The sequence below is a fragment of the Caloenas nicobarica genome, chromosome 3, assembly GCF_036013445.1.
Source record: "Caloenas nicobarica isolate bCalNic1 chromosome 3, bCalNic1.hap1, whole genome shotgun sequence".
NCBI classification, from domain to species: Eukaryota; Metazoa; Chordata; class Aves; order Columbiformes; family Columbidae; genus Caloenas; species Caloenas nicobarica.
In genome coordinates this window covers 29,172,981-29,194,126 of record NC_088247.1, presented here as the reverse complement: position 1 = coordinate 29,194,126, position 21,146 = coordinate 29,172,981, and the positions used below count along the sequence as shown (strand labels likewise).

The 21,146-nt window shown below is 36.0% G+C and overlaps 1 protein-coding gene across 1 annotated transcript in view; it reads left to right on the top strand.

The window, feature by feature from the left end:
- The window catches only part of EYS (eyes shut homolog), an 826,250-nt gene that overhangs the window by 75,284 nt on the left and 729,820 nt on the right, over positions 1-21,146 (top strand). The window contains exon 6 of the mRNA XM_065631328.1: positions 8,079-8,238. Coding sequence (XP_065487400.1) covers positions 8,079-8,238 — 160 coding nt within the window. The remainder of the gene's footprint in view (positions 1-8,078; positions 8,239-21,146) is intronic.

Below are 21,146 nucleotides of genomic sequence, written 5' to 3'. Positions count from 1 at the left end.
TGTTAAACTTCCAAACAAAATGTAATATAGCTTATTTTTCTTTGATATCCATCACATAAGAAAAAATTTGTTTAATACTATCCTGATTTGGCGACTTCATCCTAAACACCTCCACTTACTCAGTATTATTAATAGAAGACAGGGGCCACTGTTTTAAGGAAAAAATTAAATTAAAACAGATTTAACATAACCATACTTTTATAGTTACTAAAATGTGAACCAACTACAGATTCCAGTAGAATTTTATTCAATAAAATTATTACTTGGCAGTATTTTTGCCGTATGATAAGCTAGTTCTTAAAAACATTTAAAAAAAATCTGCCCACAGAGACACATTTCAATAGACATTTCTATTCTCATAGCAAATTTTATTTTTCTTAAATGGATTTTATAAATGAAAAGTCAGTGTTCTCGATTTGTAGTGGATACTGTTTCCCCAGTGCTTTTAATCTGAGTGTCTAAAGCAATTTATGGCTATTGGTATCTATTATCCTTATGTGAAGATGGAGAAAACATGAACAGTTTGCAAAGGGTAGCTGATGGGGAAGAGTGAGCTGTTGTTTCTTTTATGCTGATCATACTGCTGCCATAGGCTAACTACCTGGGGACATGCAGTGGTTTGGATAGAGTTCTCCCAGTGAATTGGACTGGCTACAGCAATGCCTCTCACACAAGCAGACTGGGCAGTAAAAACAGCTAAATCAGGAATACAGACCTGGGAACTGGAAAGATTTCCTCTAGGTCCCAAGGAGGAATTGGGTATCTAAGTATCTACTTATCCAAGAAGGCAAAAGAATTATCCGTGCTTAAGATCCCCTGAGGGTTTTTTTGCATGTGTGTTTTGTTTTGTTTTACTTTGTTTTGTTTTCCTGAATCATTTGTATGGAAGTTGGGGGGAAGAAATACTAAAAAAATTAACTAATTTAGTGTAGATTATGAGGATAACAGAACTGTTGGTTATGAAATTGTGGAAGATGAATTGTTTCTAACTCACAATATTAGGAAAGTCAACAGTATGAAGACTGTCAAGTTCTGGCATACCAGCTGTCTTTATTCTCCTGGGAGAGACAAGAGATTGTGTTCTTTCGCTTCAACGACTGAATTGCATAGAATTTACAGAATTCATAGGCCAATTATGACTAGCTACAGAAGTACATGGAGGGAAAGGAAGGTGCAGACCTACAGTACTTGCAAGCAGGAGATTTGGAATGGCTACAAATTCTCTCTTATTTCTGCTCTGCCACACATTCTTTACAGAAGGGCACACAGATTAAAAATTCCTTCCACTTTTTACAGGATGTAAAAATGCTCGCTTATAGCATATTTTTTTTTGCTTAATAGCACCTTACTATGTTACAAGCAGCTATCTTTCAACTTATATGGTTTGCATAGTGTTTCCAAGTCTATTCTGTCAATAGGCCTTTGTCCAATCATCCTGACAAACCACTGATTCGTGCAAGGTTATGTGCTTATTGCTAACAAAGGAATTGAGTTGTGTGGGCACAAAAACTGAAGCTAAAAGGTGGAGTGAAAGCAATGCCATTGTAAGGTCCATTTTCATTTTCATGCACCACACTAGAGACAAGGACTAAGCAGATCATACATATTGCTTGAATAGCAGAGCTATGTTGGCAAGCAAATAAACACTAGAGCAGCATTAAGGAAAGAGACAATAATCTGTGCTAATATTATGGAATTTACAATTACACCTACTGTTGGTCATTCAAAGCAAATATTTAAATTTTCTTTGAGAAGCTGTACTGACACTTAAATGTGAAATTTGATGACAGAGCCATCATCAATGAATGTCCTGGTGCCTTCCAAAACAGCAGCAGGAATTGCTGCCAATTTCTGGCTAGTGTTATACAGTGCAGAGGAAGTAGATAGTGCTGTTAAGGGGGAGTGAAGCTAAGCAAAACCAAAAGTAATGTTTTTGACTTCTGTAAGTAATTTGCAGAATATGTGTGCAGTAAACATCAGGTGTTTCCATATGCCTGGTGAATATTGGTTAATGAAAACTTATATGTATAAGCCAGAACTAACCCAGAAATCACCTAATTAGGTACCGACATACACATCTTACAAACAATTGCTCTTCATTCACTCAATTTTCAGTTTCTGATATGGGCATGTGTTTAATAGTGTATATCAAATAGTATGATCCACTGTAACAGGATAGAAAAATATAATATAATAAAAAAGATTGGTATCTAAAATCTTGCCCTGCAGATGGCTCTGTGGCTGTTCATGTTACATTCTTTCAATCCTTTTCCTCACATCCATATATCAAAGCCATCACTGTTATATTTGGAGTTTTATGGTAAACATGAGATATTTCAATAACAAAGTATAAACCAGGAGGGTATATAGTTGATAAAGTAAAATTACGAGCACGAATGAATAATCATGTTCTCTGGTAAAGCAGAAGCAGCTTACATAGTAATAAAGAAGAGGTTCCACTTAAATGTGAGAAGAAACTTCTTCTCAGTGAGGGTGACAGAGCACTGGAACAGGCTGCCCAGGGGGGTTGTGGATTCTCCTTCTCTGGAGACATTCAAAACCCGCCTGGACGCCTTCCTGTGTAACCTCACCTAAGTTTTCCTGCTCTGGCAGGGGGATTGGACTAGATGATCTTTTGAGGTCCCTTCCAATCCCTAACATTCTGTGATTCTGTGATTCTGTGAAAAAGAACTGTCTCCACCATAGGTAATATGTTCCTTCAAGGGGGGATGAGGGAGAGAGAAGAGAGGAGGGAACCTTTCTTTCTCCTGTTTTTTTTTTTTTTTTTCCCCATGTCAGAAAGCCAGTACATGGTACACATTCAAGAGAACTTGTGCAGAAATTACAATTGGGCAGACAAAGCTCCAAGTTTCATCCCTTGCCAGATGAGGTTTGCCCTTCTGGGTGCAGAACCAGACCCAACAGCCAGCTGTCAGGCTGAGAATCAGTCTGCTTCTTTTCAGAAGACTATCAAGCAGTGCCAAGCCCTGCAGGCCTGTAATACACCCTACATCAGCCTGAACAGGCTTGGTGCAAACTCTGCTGGCACTGCTCCCCTTTGCCACTTTGTAAGTTCTTCCCTGAGGAGCCACTCTCAGTCCTAATGCTCTTTGGTAATACTTTATCCCCAGAAGTATGGCTGAATTAATAACCCAGATGATAAACATCTGTATGCAGAATTAGCAATAATCTCCAGAACTGAGCTACATCAGTCACACTGTTTGGATCTCATAGCCCTGAGAAGGACTCAGAGTTATTCTTAGAGAAGCTATTTGTATTTATTGCATAAGAGGAGAAATAAGTTCTAGATAACATATCCAGAATGAAGAGGGAATATAGCTGAGAAAAAACATTACCTTGTTAAACAAATGTAGTTTAAAACCAAACCAAACCAAACCAAACAAACCAAAAAAAACCCCAAACAAACAAGCAAAAAACAAAACCAGAAAAAATTAAAAAGAAACACTAGGGCTTTTTGAATGCACTCTGCACTTCATCAATCAGCATTTGATTTCTGAGTATAAAAAAGCCATAAGGAAACAAACATTTAATATGGTTGGCATACTATATATTAAAGCAGTTGGTTGGAATGATAAAATTGTTTTGAATATTTATAACAGCTCTACTAGCAGTGCTAGAAGCAATGAAAGTTGGCACTGCAAAATCTACTGCTCTCAGATGCGACTTTCATACTTATGTACAACATATAAAATAGATTATTGCTATTTTCCTTTTTAAAAAATATGGTGTCTCTCCTACAGTTTTCTCCCCATGGACTATTTGAACAATACAGTTTCACCTCTGTGAAGCAACTTGATGTCTCTCCCTTATTTGTCCTTCCAGCTGACTATTCAAACAGCAGAAGTTCAAAGTCAGATACTTCCATTAGGGGCTAGTTTTGCACAAGTTAATTAGTCTATTTTATTCCAAACAGTAGCAGTAATTCTGCAGAAAAGCTCAAATAATTTTGAAATGTCCTATACAGTTTTGTGCTTCTTCGGTATTTAATTTTAACTTTATCAAAAAACCTTTTCCTGCTTTTCTTATTTCATTGAAATAAACAGCATCAAAGCACCCTAGGTACATTTCATATTTGCTGTTAAGCATCTCTGAGCAGTACAGAAGGTAATAAACAGTAGAATTCTTCATGTAATAAACTAAAAACCTTTCATTCCAAGAGCTTATTTAAACAAAAAATATTTTGTTAAAATTCTGATCACGTAATACTTTTACATATCTTCATACAACAGGTATTCAAATGGGATCTATACTAGGACTGGAAATGTACAGTTTATACAAAATGCACAGATTGGTCAACTATTCCCCACAGTTGCCTAGTTCTTGTAAACAACACATAGAATTATAGAATATCTCAAGTTGGAAGACATCCATAAGGATCATCGAATCCAACTCCCTGCTCCTTGCAGGACTGCCTAAAACTAAATCACGACTGAGAGCATCATCAAGACATTCCTTGAACTCTGATTGGCTTAATAACTGACCATATTCTCAGTGAAGAACCTCTTCCTAATGATAATACATATAATATATTTAAAATTAATTGAGTACATTTCAGTGTCAAATACCACAGGCTCATAGTAAAGACCTCTAAAAGTTTGGAGATTTTTTTCTATAGCTATACTTTCACTTTTAGTAGACAATAATAAACGTGCAATGCTATAGGAGATTGTGATATATCAGTGCCCTTTAGTCTCTCCCACCTGAAAAAGGTGTACAAGCGAAATATTAAACAGTCATCACAATAGTAGGTTGTAACCAGAATTTCTGTATTCATCTTGACAGTTAAGCTGAATATATCTAAAGCCATTAGGCAGCTGTGCAAAACTGGACATAGAGGTTTTTATCTGGAATTTTCTGTTTTATGAATTTCCTTTTCCAGCATATAAATTGGTGGTTAAGGATCACCAAACATTTTTAATATCTTAACAGAATCACAAAATGCCTCCACAAAACAACAGAACATTTATAGAAAGAATTATTTTTTTTAATGAAGCAATGCATCACGTGGCAACGGCTATCCCCAAAACAGAAATAACAAGTAGAAGTAGAGTGAAAGCAGCTTCTAATGTTTCTTTTATGTTGGTTGCATAAACCACCCAAACCAACATTTTAAAATATTTTTCACATTGAAAAATAATTGTACTGATTTTCCAAATAAGATTTCCTGATGATGGAATGATCTTCAGCCAAAAGGAATTATACTGGCATCCCAAAGTAGCAAAGGATCATGGTAATAGGCATACTCACAGAAAACTAGAAAATTCCATCTTTGATTATTCACAGTCATGAGTAAATTAAGCAAGCAAACAAACAAACCAGCAAAAGCTTATGTAACATGAGTTCGTGAGAAATATGAAAATAAAGTAGTTGTTGAGTCTTTCACAATTTCAATTTCTTTTACGTTCTAGTGACTCAACTAATCTAAAAGATTGGTTGCTTTTGGGTAAAAGAAAAACAGGCCCTGGGTCCTATGAGTCCTAAGAACAACGAAGAAAGAAATCTGGACTGAATTTTACTACTGTACTACTTTACTTTTAGTAAAAGCACAGGCTAGTTTTTCACCATAAATAGAACAACAGGTACTTTTCATATTACCTGAATCATGATGGCCAACAAGCAGAAGAAGAGGTGAGCTCCTACCCTGCCAATCCTCATACTTTATGATTTTGTAACAAAACAGTACTTTGTAAGACCATTGCACCTTCACACATATGCACTGTGTATGTGAAAGCTGTTTGCTCAGCCCCACACCTTGTGTAAGAAAGTATGGATGGAACTGACTGGGATGGAACTGACAACTTTGTATAACGTTGAAATAAGTTATTTTCCCATGTTTCATGAAAAAGTCCAAGGAATGGGTAAGCTAGTTGAGTTTGAATAATCTTTTTTTACAAAATCAGTTAAAATCAAGCCCGTGCTCAAGTTTAAACTACTTTTCAAGGATACAGAAATTCCCCAAACTCTTCTTTTCTGCCTTCTCTATCTATTAAAGAGCTGGCCACTTGAAATTAGGTGGATGGATGTAGAAAGATTCCATAAAAGTTCAGCAAGCCAACTCAGCACTTTGTGTTTCTGAAGTACCTAACTTATAACAAAATTCTTTAACCTGTTTATTAATGCCAGTAAGATGAGACACACATTCTCCATGTGCTGTATAAATTTTGTGGAGCCTTCAGCAGCTGCTTCCAATGCTGCACAATACGTTTCTAGTACATGCTACAGCTTCTTGCTGATTGTTTCTCATCCTTCAATATCTGCCCTTTCTTCAGCAACCATCAAGAACCAACAGGGTAATAATGGGTCATATAACATAAGCAGTACACAGAGAACTGAATACCTCCACTTGCATCCTTTTCTAGCTCAAATATACTCTGACGTAATGTTGTTAAAGGAGAAGACTAACCAGAGCATTTTCACTGAATCCTTGCGGTCTGTGAATTGGGAGAAGAAATCAGGTGTTCCCACACAAACATCACTTAAGAGCTATGAAAATGAAATTTCTGCCCTTGGATTTTCCAAATTTCCAAAAATATGGAATTTGTGAGGTGGGATATCCATGTGACAAAGCAACGTACTGCTACTATGATTCAGCCTAAGGAGTTTAAAACAGCAGAAGTTACAGTAGTATTTTGTGTAAATGTGGAAGCAGATTTTAAAAAACTTTCAGTAAAATAATTCTACCTTTTTTCTTTTTATTTTCTTTTTTTTAAAAAAAATATAAATTGCAACATAGCAATGTAATGCTTGAAAAAAGAAATATTTGCCCTGTGCAATGACAGATATAGTGAGTTAGGATCAACTAATTTTTTGCTTTTTTGCTAAAAGGTCATTTGCATGTCCTTATGTATTGTAGACTAATGAATCAATGTTGTAAAGTTTTAAGTCCTTAGCCATTCCAGGAATTACAGGTGCAGGAAAGCCAGTTTGCTAGATGAAAAGTAAATGTAGTTTTCACAACAACTAAGTCTCTGGCATTTTTTCCAAATAAATACTGTCCTTTTGAAAAGCAATCATAAAAGAGAAACTATCCTATAAACTCCGTTTTTATAGATATAGCAGAATAAAAAAAGGAGACCAAGAATAATGTTAGTCCACTGCTGAGTGAGATGGCTGACATTAAGTGCCTTTGCACTGCTTTAAAGTTTCCCATGTCCCTATGCCGAGTGGCAAAATTTGGAGGAAAGGAGTACTATCAATGATAGAGTAATGTCAAACTAGGAACTAGTTAGCCAAAGGGGGTATATATGTGTCCAAAGGGCTCGATAGGATGCATCTAAGGGAGGTGAGGATGTGGATCAATGTAATCAGAAGGTAGTCAAATCTAGTTTAGCTGACACTGGCTTGCATTAGTAAAGGATAGTCAAGAGATCAAGTGAAGTCATTAGTCCCTTCTGCTCAGCACTTGTGAGGCCACGCCTAGACTACTGTGTTACAGTTTTGGGCTTCAATGTACAAAAAAAAAAGTCTTTTACAAATTTGGAAGAAGTCCAGCAGAGAGCTATAGACATTGTGAAAGGATTGCAGCACATGATGTATGAGGAAAGGCACTAGACTGCATCAAATCTTACCCATCTGAATATATTATTTTTATTTATTTTAGTTAACAGATACTGTTAAAATGTAGAACAGAATCTCCTATTTTGTTTTCTCATTACTGGTTGGCTACTGTCTACCTTGCAGGCTGATTTAGTATCACTGCTTGGTTTCTCCCTCACCTCTAAGCCTTTAAAATCCCTTTTTCACACTCAGTTCTTCTTTTCCTGCAGGCAGCTCCATCTGTCACAGCCAGTAATTATCTTTGCCATTTCCTCCTACTCATGTGTCCTCTTTTCCCACACCTTTTCAGCAGACATTGTAGATGAGTTCTGCCTCTCTCAACTGTTTTATTATCTGCAAATACAAGCATGAACAATAGTGTCAGCTGGATGTACCACTCTGCGTTCTACAGTACTTTTACTCAGTAGTAAAATACGAGACCCAAAGAAATTTCTGCAAACTTTCACATTACATTTTCATGTTGTGTTTTCTTTTTGTGTGTGTGTGTTTGTTATATCTAGTGTCTCTGTGCACCTGGATGGGCAGGAGAACTTTGCCAATTTGCTGAAAATGCATGTTTAATTTACCCAAATAGTTGTTCTGATGGAGCAACTTGCATTGATATGAGCCACCTGAGACAGCAACCTTCATTTCAGTGTTTGTGTCCTCATGATTTCACAGGTAAGGCATACACAAATCATGTAAAAGTTTGTAGTTTCATTTCCTTTATAATATTAAAGTATAGGAGCGTCGAATTTTCAAAAATAAGGAATAAAGAAGTGTTTGGAGGAGTAATCACATCTCTGTGTTTCCTTCACTCTTTTTTTGATAGCATTTTTTGTTTATACCTGTTTATTTCATTTATGTACTTGGGAAGGGAGATAAGGGTCAGAAGGAAAGACAATGCAGTGGTAATTTCACAGAATCACAGAATGTTAGGGATTGGAAGGGACCTCAAAAGATCATCTAGTCCAATGCCCCCACTGGAGCAGGAACACCTAGATGAGGCTACACAAGGAGGTGTCCAGGTGAGTTTTGAATGTCTCCAGAGAAGGAGACTCCGCAACTCCCCTGTGCAGTCTGTTCCAGTGTTCTGAGAAGAAGTTTCTTCTCAAATTTAAGTGGAACCTCTTGTGTTCCAGCTTGAACCCATTACCCCTTGTCTTACCGTTGGTTGTCACCGAGAAGAGCCTGGCTCCATCCTCGTGACACCCACCCTTTATATATTTATAAACATTAATGAGGTCTCCCCTCAGTCTCCTCCAAACTAAAGAGACCCAGCTCCCTCAGCCTTTCCTCATACGGGAGATGCTCCACTCCCTTAATCATCTTTGTTGCCCTGCGCTGGACTCTCTCCAGCAGTTCCCTGTCCTTCTTGAACTGGGGGCCCAGAACTGGACACAATATTCCAGATGAGGTCTCACCAGGGCAGAGTAGAGGGGAAGGAGAACCTCTCTCGACCTAAATTTTGGCATGTTTACTTGATTCTGAATTAAATAGCATCTGCAACCAGAAAGGCTATTGCAATTTCACATCTAATTGTTCTTAATTATGTTTATAAATTATAAACACTACAGCTGCAGCCTTTGCATTAACATCTAAATCATATGTGGACTTATCTTATAGAAAAGAAAGTATGATATGATGTAACACTCTCAGCTGTGAAAGGCAGAATTTTGATTTAAAAAGTAATAAAAACATTTCCTTTTGGTTGAAGAAGATCAGCATATACACACAAGTGCAATTTTAAACTACATTTCTTATTTCTGTTTTTATGTAAAATACATCTTGGATAATTGACTCCATGTGTTTGGTTTAAACTCTCAAAGGAGAGAATAAGAAGGTTATAAAATATAGTTATTTTTGTTGAATAGATGTCATGACTTCTGTGCTTTCAATTTACTTCTACAGTTAGTTCCTTATTTTCCTTTTGCTTTTTTTCTTCTCTGAAAGTGGGTTAAACCCATTGTATCTACAACAGTGCATGTAAGTAACACCTTATGACATTGAAATGAAACAATCCATGTCAGCAGTTTCTCAGATTTTGCACAGTAGAACAATTATCTTTGAAGAAGCTTCCTCTAATTAGTCACTATCTTTCCTTGTGTTTAGAGCAATCATATTGGCAGGAATTGATTAGGCATGTTAGACGCTTTATTTAGTTGGTAGAATAATCCTTTAATTAAAATAATCTTCTGACTGCTAAAATGAACAGCACCCAAGTAAACTCAGCAAACAGAATTTAAAGTACTATTTCAATTATATACTTTTTCCTCATCTTTTAGAAGAATCATTAAGATCATTCACAGATTTATCCACAGTTTACTTTTTTCTTTCTCTCTTTTATTGAGTTGAGACAAGGTTGATAATTTCTACAAGTACATGGGAAATTAATGGAAACAAATCTGGATGAAGCTTGGACTATTGAACTATGTAAGTCGTTTGAAACAGTCTCCTGTAGAAGGAATCTCTGGCACCATGATAGGTAATGTCCCAGAAAAGAAGATGTGGGATATCAAAGGGTACATGTACATGTAAGACAACTTTTGAAGGTTGTGGTAAAAACAATTTAATAGGGAAAGAAAAAGCTGCATGCACAAGCTAAGCAAAATAAGAAATTCATTAATTACTTGCTATTTACAAGCAGGTCTTCAGCCATCTCCAGAATATTTGAGGAAAGTCTCTATTTCACACTGAAGTACAGTGGAAGACTTATAAGTCTCAAAACTCAAATAGACAAAAAGAGCAACATTTCTTCCACAGCTCTATTCCTTGTATTAAGGAGTAAAGGAGTTTTGTAGCATCATGAGAGCTCCCTATATCACAGGGGTGTCACTGGAATTACACAGCAGTATATGTCTCAGCAATACATGCTTTGTTCATTGCACTTTATGCGTTATTACCTTTGTCACCTTTGAGAGAGAAATTGTTAGTGCACACAGATTCCAAACACCAATGACCAATACTTGCTAAGTATTACTAGAAGAATTCACTCAGAATACTTATCTTCAGTAAATGAAGAAAAAAGGAAAAGCTCACTGCTTTGAAAAGGATTGATTTTTCTGTTAAAGAAGAACTTTCAGTGATAACTGACGGAAAGCAAAATAACAACCTGTAGCAGTTTAACCGAAGCAGATAGCTAAGCCCCACACAGGCACTTACTCACTCCCCCCTGGTGGGTTGTGGGAGTAAAAGTGAGAAAACTTGTAGGTTGAGATAAAGACAGTTTAATAGGTAAAACAAAAGCTGTGCACACAAGCAAAGCAAAACAAAGATTCATTCACTACTTCCCATCGACAGGCAGGTGTTCAGCCACCTCCAGGAAAATAGGGCTCCATCATGGGTAGCTGTTACTTGGAGAGAAAAACGCCATAACTCTGAACATCAGGGAGAATTGGTCTGCTGTGCAAAACCTGGGGAATTGCTGACATGGATTGTTTCATTTCAATGTCCCATCTGTATCTCCTCACAATATTTTTTGCACATCCCACCTTCTCATTGGCAGGCCAGTATAAGAAGCTGAAAAGTCCTTGACTGCTTAGCAAAAATATCAATGTGTTATTAAAATCATTCTCATACTAAATCCAAATCACAGCACTATACCAGATACTAGGAAGAAAACTTACTCTATCCCAGCCAAAACTAGGACACAACCAGAGTAATTCAATCTCTAGTACTCCTAGTCTAGAAATATTTCCTGCTGTTTAAAATGCCTTTTAGAACAGAGAGTGGCTGAATAGTATTAGTTAGGGTAAAAGGCAAATGGTTTTAGCTAGGACACAGTTACTCGCAATGATCTCTTACCTAAGAAGATACCAAGCTGAATTACATGAAAACATGACAGTTCCACTCCATTAGGAGCACTCCAATGTACTAACCAAGATAAAAGAATATAGGAGTATGCAGTCCAAAAATAAAAATAACATAGTAAACCATACTGCTATAATATCTAATTTTAAGCAGATGGTGAAGTCTAGAACACTAAACAAGGGCTAATGAATGATGTTGCACCATGCTTGTGGGAAATCCAGGCAGACTACGACCAACAGCAGTTTAAGTCAATTTTTCTCAGGTCTTGATTTCCACAAGAGAAAGTATGACTACTGAAATTTTTATGCTGGAAATACTTTTTTTTTCTTTCACATGCAACAATTTCGTGAAAATCCAAAAGACTGTGAAAATACTCTACCTGATATTTCAAAGAAAAATATTAGTATTTAAGTTCAGCTGCTTTTAAAATGGAACAAAGTGTTTCCAATGCATGGGGATATTAATGAATATGTTAATAGTTCTTAAAATTTCAGTTTCCAGTTTAAGTTGCTGTACGGTGAATATATTTAGCCCATATGAATAAGAAAGAATTTTTAAAGAATTCTTACCCATTGAGAGTAACTATATAATGTGGTTAACTTAAAGATGCTGTAGTTTGTTAAGAAGCATATATATCATCAGTCTATGGATTTATAAATAAATGATTGAGTAAAGTTCCCGATTGAAAGAGGTGTTTAAAAATGTGCCCTTAAACCTGACATATAAAATACTCTAACTGGCTACATCTACTTATGAACTCCAAAAATTATTTTCATCCACCTCTGTCAAACCCCCTAATTTACTCTCAGGGGTTTTCCAGAACTCTGTCGATTTAGTTTAGCTTGTCTGTCTCTTCTGGCTTTACATCTATCAATGTCTATTCTTTCCTTGTTTACTCATTCAGAGTAAAACCTAAAAGAAATCTAAGATCTTTTCTCCATGGATAGTTTCATAAGTCTCTCACAGAGAACATCATTGCCTTATTCATTCTCATTACCCAACACATAAATCTGCTGTAAGTGACAAGGGAAACTACAAATTTGCAGCTTTCTTTAAGCATCTGGAGAGGCAGCTGGAGAGATAGTGTACATTCAAATAGCTGAATATCACCTCCCAAAATCATCAAATTATCAATATGAATCAGGTGGGTAGTATTTATACACCTTTTATGTAAATTCAGTCAAAAAGCCTTCAGAACAAATTGTTTGAAGCAGTTTAAAAAGTTGATGATCTATAATAGCCATAGAGACATTTATTCAGCACCTCAGCTGAGCCTGTGTTGGTTAGCTCAACCAAGTACAGCATTTCAGACCTTATCTAGGTAGAAAAGTTATCGACAGCACTATAAAATCACTTGTCACACTAATGGGTTTAAAACATGATAAGGTGTGTAGTGTAGTTTTAAATATAGCATGTTTAAAAACAGAAAATGCATTGGAGAGATGAACAACAGTGTCTCGTAGGCCTACTGACTATTTTTCTTACACAACTGATCTTTGTAGCTGTATTTTATTTCTTTAAAAGGTCTTAGTCTTGCATCTTTTAGCTCCTGAAGTCTTTCTATATAGTGGAAGCATTCAAGCTGGGATTTACTCTTTCTGAAGAAAATATCATGAATACATCTATGTAGAAAACCATGTTCAAATAAACCAATCTACCACAGTATTTTTATATTAACATGAACTCAACTTTCCTCTTTAAAGTATGGATAATCATGCGTAACCATGTATTGCCTACTTTTTCTCATACACAATGTACCACATCATTTGCTGAAAGGGTCCACTTTATCTCCACTGAAGCTATAATAGTTTTATGCTAACATATGAACTAAATCTTGAAGGCTTTCTTATGCTGATCCTCAAGCTCTGTGTTCAATAGCTGTTCCTTCTAAAAAAAAACCAAAACAAAACAAACAACAACAACAACCAAACAAACAAAAAATAAGAAAACAAAACAAAAGAAAAGAAAACAAAACAACTCTGAGGTACTATATACAATACTACAATGTGACAGACTGAAGGCATAGTTTCATTTGTGTTATTGTGGTCTGCTATTGATGTATGTTTTATCCTGTGACATAAGCAGTCTCCATAGGCATTGTAAAACCTACCACTTTTTTTTAACCTGTATTACTCTGAAAACCTACATTCAGCAACAGCTTCTATACTTTGGTCTTCACTCTGGGACACTCTCTCTCTGAACAGCTCAGGTTTACTTTTGCTTTTTCTGAAATATACTTGCTTCCACTGCTATTTCTTGAGATATATCTCACTTTCGAAACATGTTCCTTTAAAATATTTAACTTCTTTAGATCTGTTTGTATTATACCTTTCGATTTAGTATTTGGCACCAATTTAGTATAAACTCTGTATGTGATTAAAGTTTTGTTTAATCTGCTTTTCAGATCACTAATAACATTGATAACATAATTGATAACAACATTAAATAACATTAGAACTAACATAAATCTTTGTGGAAAATTTGGGCTGCCACCCCCGTACACTGACATTCATCTTTACTCCAGCTTTATAGTTCATCTCACCCTGTTCTTAATCCAGAATTCTTGTACCTAAATAATGAGTCAATTTGCCAAGGAATTTTTATAAAACTTAAAACCACTACCTTTCTGGAACTCCAAGTGGGACATTCATACCTCTTATTGCAAACCATTCTTCTTCTTGGCCAATACAAACCAGAGAATAGTGTACTTTAGGAACAAAAATTTGGTTGTGCAACTAAGGCTGGCAGGTTTGGTACCCACAATAGACTGCTGTTCCCCATATCACGGTTGTGCTAAGGACACTGAGCAATATCCTGATTTTATGCATTCTTTAGGCAACCTCAAGCAGTCTTTCATCAGGAAGTATTCCGTAGTGGACTGTATGAACTCTGGCACCTTAAGAACAATTTGTACAATGCTGCACAAGGAAGTGTAGCCCAGTATTTCAGTATAGCTTCAGTACAGTAAAATATTACTTCTAAAAAATGGTAAACTTTATTTCACCTTGCTTTGGGAAGAAAGTATTGTGTATAGAGAGAAATGAATAGAATGTAGATTCTTTTGTATAAAAGAAGAATCTGTGAGGGTGATACTGAGTCCAGAAGTAGACTAGAGCACAGAATATATAAGGAGACTGATAGACAATAAAAAGGAGTAGACAGAAAAGTATAATGTTGGGCATACTGTGAAATCAGCAGCAAATTCTGTTATCATCTAGTACAGTTAGTCTGTAATGTTATGATATTCCTCTGAGTAAAGGAGTACTATTATCCTTTTCTCATAGAGGGGGCATTGATATGCAGAGCGATTAAAATCCTAATTTGCTTTGCTTAATTTTAGGCAGCCCCAGATGAAGATGGAAAATGTCTAATGAAGCCAGAAACTAAACTTAGTTGTATCCTAACATTAAAAAAAATATGTATCTATTCAAAAGATCTTTGACAGTTAGTCCTGTGTTGATCTGCTTCCGTTTCAAGAAAGCTAGATGCAAGTTCCAGTTTAATGAGATTTTAAATTGAAACTATAGAAGATTTCTCTGAGAACATTGCATGTTTTGATTACATTTTACCATGACTTTTTATGTCAGGGCATGAAGTGCACTGAAATGCACATATATGGTCATAAATGATCTATCAATATATTTATAACAGAAATGAAACATACAAACAAACAAAATCTCTCCTAAATATTAAAGTATTAGTCTTTCAGATTCCCAAATGAGAGGAAAAAATAGTAGCTAAGATGGAAGTTAACCAGTTTATAAGATGAACTTATGTGGAATGACTACATGTGTGATTGAGTAGGCAGAGTGTTGTATTCAATGAAGCATACAAATTTTACTTTTGTTCTAGGAATGAAAGCCTGAATGTTTGGATGTTTGACATTCATCTTGCTAAAAACTATTTTTCCATTTGACATTTCACCTGACTTGTGCTGGAACTGAATATTACTCAGTCACTCAAGCATGCTTGAAATAATCCAAGAAAAATTTTAAAAAGAGAAGTAGAGAGAGAGAAATGTTTGCATTAACAATGCAACCACCTGTATTTTTAAAGTAAACAAAAATAAGAGTCAGGGTAAATATTTTCTTGCTGATCTTAGTTAGATTGTTTCTTTGCTAATGACCTTCATGTAGAGGCTACCAACCAGCCAACCATATAAGAACTCTCTTTCCATTTCCGTGCTACACAAAGTAGGTTCACTCAAATTTGAGAGAACAGTAATCTCTCATAGCATTTTATCTACCTCTGCAAATGCATGGTTGTTTATAGTTTTTTCCTTAAAAAACCCAATAACTTAGTTTTTATGAATATCATTAGGAAGTCCTCATTTCAACAATGTAAAAGTAAGTTGGGTAGTGTGCTTTCTTAAACAGATTTACCCTATAGGTGATTTGAGATAGCTGAATACATTCTGCTGAATTTCCTACAAAAACTCAAACGTGAGTAAAAAAATATTCTTTTGAGATTTTTATCATTAGGCAAAAAAATTACAAAGCAGACATCATTTGGCAATTGGGAAAATGGGAAAAACTGCAAAACTAAATTAAAAAAATATTTTTTAATTGGAAATATGTATGATTTTCCAAAACCCAAGACAGTTTTTCTTGGGCTTGTACAAACCACTCATTATTTTAAAAATCTGAAATTTTTGTTGAAGTGCCTTACTACACCACCTGGGCTCATAGCAAGGGTAGAGGAAGAATGATGATATCCAGAGAAGATGTCTGGCTAAAGAAGAGACCCATTTCGGAGAGTTACAGATTTGAGATAGCTGTTGGTACAGCTGTGAGCAAACTGCCTTCCTGTAATACCCAGTTCTTTGCTTCTCTTGTCAACACTGAAATTAATCCAATAAGCATCCATACAGAAACATTGGTGTTCTATTAGTTGCATCCTTGCTATCTGGCTCAAGTAGGTGGAGCACTTTCATGTCCCTTGGAGAGTTTTTATGGGACAGTTAGGGGTTCTGTGGGATCCAGAGGGTAGAGGAACCTGCAAGTATGGAGTTGTTTATCCAGGCTAGGTAGGATGCTCGTTCTGGAAGCTTCTCTCTGAAGTTTCTCTCTCTATGAGTGGTTGTTGTGGATTTCTTCATATGTCACATATGATTGACTGATTCCCTTCAGAGAAGGAGGACTTTAAAAGAGAGTGGAAGGGGATAAAACTAGAGGAAATTTCTCTGTTCCAGGCATGAGAAATGTTTTGCATATTCTTCTAGTATCCTGGTTTGCTTTTCTTTTATGAACAGATTTTTTTTAGTGAGACATATGAAGGGCACTTTGACTGGCAAGAAAACAAACAACCAATCCACACTCCATACCCCCCCCAACACACCCCCCCCAAGAGACTAAGAGATTATTTGAAAGAGAAACCTACAAAAGACTTTGCCAAGGGCTGAATTTTTAAGGCCACATTTCCAGCTAAATCCTGGAGGCAGTTAAGAGAAAGGACAGATAATCTATTAGATGGTCAAAAGTCAAATTGTATGTTCTGGAATAAGGAGTTAATTTAAGAACCAAGGTTAATAAAATACATCAAAAACAAATTTAAAGACATTCTGCAAAAAGTACCTCAGCTAAAAGACTCTGTTAAAACAACAGTTACAGAGGAACTTTCAGGAAGTTGAATGATTCATTTCATTCTAAACCAGGAGAAGGTGAAAGTTTAACTGCATATTTAACATTTGAGAATATGTGCCCATGTTTATAATTCACAGAATCGTAGAATTGTAGAGTCATAGAATCATGGAATCATAGAACAGTTTAGGTTGGAAAAGACCTTAAAGACCATTGAGTCCAACCATTAACCTAGCATTGCCAAATTGCTCTAAACTATGTCCTTAAGAACCTCACTTACGTGTCTTTTAAACACCTCCAGGGATGGTGACTCAACCACTTCCCTGAGCAGCCTGTTCCAATGCATGACATCCCTTCCAGTGAAGAAGTTTTTCCTAATATCCAATCTAAACCATCCCTGGTGCAATCTGAAGCCATTTCCTCTCATCGTATCTCTTCTTACTTGGGAGAAGACACCAACACCCTCCATGATACAAACTCCTTTCATGTAGTTGCAAAGAGGGATGTCTCCCCTCAGCCTCCTTTTCTCCAGGATAAGTAGCCCCAGTTCCCTCAGCTGCTCCTCATAGGACTTGTCCTCCAGACCCTTCACCAGCTTCGTTGCCCTTCTCTGAACTCACTCCAGCACCTCAATCTCTTTCTTGTAGTGAGGGGCCCAAAACTGAAGCCAGTATTTGAGGTGCGACCTCACCAATGCTAAGCACAGGGGGACAATCATCTCCCTAGTCCTGCTGGCCACACTGTTTCTGATATGAATCAGGATGCTGTTGGCCTTCTTGACCACCTGGGCACACTGCTGGCTCATGTTTAGCTGGCTGTCAACCAATACCCACAGGTCATTTTCTGCCAAGCAGCTTTCCAGCCACCCTTCCCCGAGCCTGTAGCACTGCCTGGGGTTGTTGTGACCCAAGTGCAGGACCTGGCACTTGGCCTTGTTAAACCTCATACAATTGGCCTCAGCTCAACGATCCAGCTGGTTCAGATCCCTCTATATGGCCTTCCTACCCTCAAGCAAATCAACACTTCTGCCTAATTTGGTATCATCTTCAAACTTACTGAGGGTGCACTTGATCTCCTCATCCAAATCACTGATAAAGATATTAAACAGAACTGGCCCTGATACTGATCCTTGGGGCCCAGCATTGTAACCAGCCATCAACTGGATTTGGCTCCATTCACCACAACTCTTTGGGCCTGGCCATTCAGACAGTATTTTACCCAGTGAAAAGTACACCCATCTGAGCCATGAGCAGCCAGTTTCTGTAGGAGAATGCTGTGGGAAAAAGTGTCAAAGGCTTTACTAAAGTCTAGGTAGACAACATCCATAGCCTTTCCCTCATCCACTAGCAGTAGACAATGGGGCTAAGTCATAAACTGACTGTGCCAAGTTGAAGTCTTTTCGATCTTTTCAAAAAGCTTTAAATCCAGCTCCATGCAAATAAAAAGATGCCAGCTGGTAAAATTGAGCTTAAGCATACTCAGTTTCATTTGAACTGTTTATATTAAAGTTTGGATCCTCATAGTATATGAAACTGGGACAGTATTTACTGAACATATGTGTTTCCCTTTGGGTACTCTCACTTATGGGGACATGTGTGTCTCTATGTTAAAAAGCTTATGTTGCTTTCATAAGAGGAGGAATAGCTTTCTAGAACACCAGTCCACTGTATAGTGTAAATACGTCTAATATCTTTCACCTAATTAGATTTAATAAATGATGAGTTCTAACCTCAGAACTCTTATCTCCAACCCAAGCAATTTTTTTGTTTTTCAGGAGCTGATGAAAACTATTCCCTTTAGATCTTAAGTAGAAAAACTGTGTCATTAGAAAATTATTAATATCACATTTTTCTTGAGTTTACTTTCTATAGTCCCTTCTCCTCAGAAGAAAAGATTTGTGAAACACCATCTTAAAATGTAAATACAAGGAATTTTGGAAGCAAAGTAAGTGAGAAATTATCATTAAAACTGTCAATTTTGACAAAAATAATATTCATAGATTATTTTCCAAAGACAGTTGTAGAAAAATATATACATTTTCAAGACAACTGTCATTTCACATGGCTGTATCATTCATTCATTATTTTTTTTACTAAATGTTGGGATAGAGGTAGTGATAGTCAATGAATGAAATAATTCAGTGTGATGTGTCTTGAGCAATCTAAAAGTTAATATTTACTCTAAACAAGTTTTCTAGATTCCATCTATAGTCAACGGAAATTATTCAGCTGTAGGCATTCTCAACCTGCCTATAGTAGAAATCTCCTCATCAACGGGATGAATTATATATTCCTGCTTTTCAAGTTTATCTGTAGAGTCAAGACAACTTTTTTTAATGAGTATACAGTTATACTTCATTCTAGAGTACTGAAAAACTATCTGTATTGTTCTTGATAAGTCTTAAATATTTATGATAACTAGTTTATTAAAGATAGATTTGTCATGTGACCCTTCTAGAATTTTAAAATTCTAACGTTAAAACCAAGTCATTTAAACTTGATTGTTCAAACCTTTGAGCTACAGTCAGGCATGTACTTTTAACATCTACATGTGTGAATTGTCAGATCAGTTCCTCATGTCTGCTTTTTTATTCTTTTCTTATTCACTGAAACTATTTTACTTTGAAAAACACAAAGATTAATTAGCATACCTATACATCTCTAAGAATACACTTACTGCACAGTTCTACATAGCTCCAAATTAAAATGAAGAAATATTCACAATCCACAAAAATCTGTTTTCCAACTTCTAGTGGGTCCAATAAAGATTACTATAAGTGTCTTTCAAAATAATTGAATTTTAAGTTCTTGGAAGTGGAATAAATCACGATTAATTTTTAAGTGTGTACAGTGTAAACATCTATACCAGGCTTGACACTGTGGCCTCCGCAGGTTCTGTGGAAAGAAATGAGAATTTTAAAGACTCCAATCATCTGACCTATTCTGGACATAGAGTTCAGGATGATACAAATCATGCTTCAAAATTTAAGAGTTTTTTATGGCCTGTAAATGCAATAGCATGGATGTAAAGGCCCACATTTCAGAAGGTGAACCTTAACTGCCCATGCTGTGCAAAATAACATTTTTTTCATGTTCCTACTAGCTTCTTTGTTAAAATAGTCAAAAAAAAAAAAGTAATGGGTCTGTTTGTATGTCTGTGGGTGCACATATGCACTACATCTAATTGTGTGTTACAACTATATTCAAAAACAGAAAAAAAAAAATCTTGAGATGTAGAGTGCTCAAATTACCTTAATTTTAGAGAGAGGAAAAAAAAAAAAGAAGAATTATGATGCAGTCCCAGTACTTGTGCACTGAAAAAAAGTGTTAGGTCATGTCAAATATTTTATTTTATTTTATAAGCTTGTTGCCATATAGAACAGGGAATGAGAAATGTTTAGTCTAGATTGTCTTTATGTACTCTTTATTAGCATACTGCTTGTTACACAGCTTCTGCTAAAAAAGTGATAGCATTAAATCAAGACCGGAAGTGCAAAATAGACCAAATCAGATCACCTAAACCTAAAAATATCTCTAGCAACTACAAGTTCAGATAAAGTCCTAAGGAATGCAATTTCTGATTTTAGAGCTTAAAATGTTTGGATCAGTTAAAAATGAAACATTCTTATTAGAAATGCTGACTTTTCTACACTTTGCAATATGGAAGGCAACTATGAGTTATATTCTTTATAAAGACATTTAGGAAGTTATTTGGTAAAATCACGCTTACTAGTACATACATGTCTAGCTCTTTCTTTTATGCTCAAAATCTTGATTTTGAGTAAGGGAGAAGTTCACTTTATACATACCTAAAGCCAATAATTGATTTGTAATATAACTGAAGTGTTAAAAATATATCATTGTTGGGCCAGATCTAGTGGCTAAAGAAAATGAATAAAAATGCACTTTAAATTGGGATGTACACATTATTTAGTTTCACCTTCTTTTCATACTCACACTTTTCCCTCCTCCTCCGAGACTTAAGGTCAGTGATTTCACAGTGGTGGAGTTGGGAATAGCATTACAGAATCTGTAGTCCTTCACTGGGAGGAATATGATGTTCAGACTGGTGGTTTCTTCTTAATCTCTCTAGGATTGACTTGAAGTCATTTTTATGTGCCTGTTAAAATGCCTTTTTTTTTTTCATTAGGCTGCAGTTCTATTTGATATCTGAATTTACTTTTTATGGCAGATCTAACTG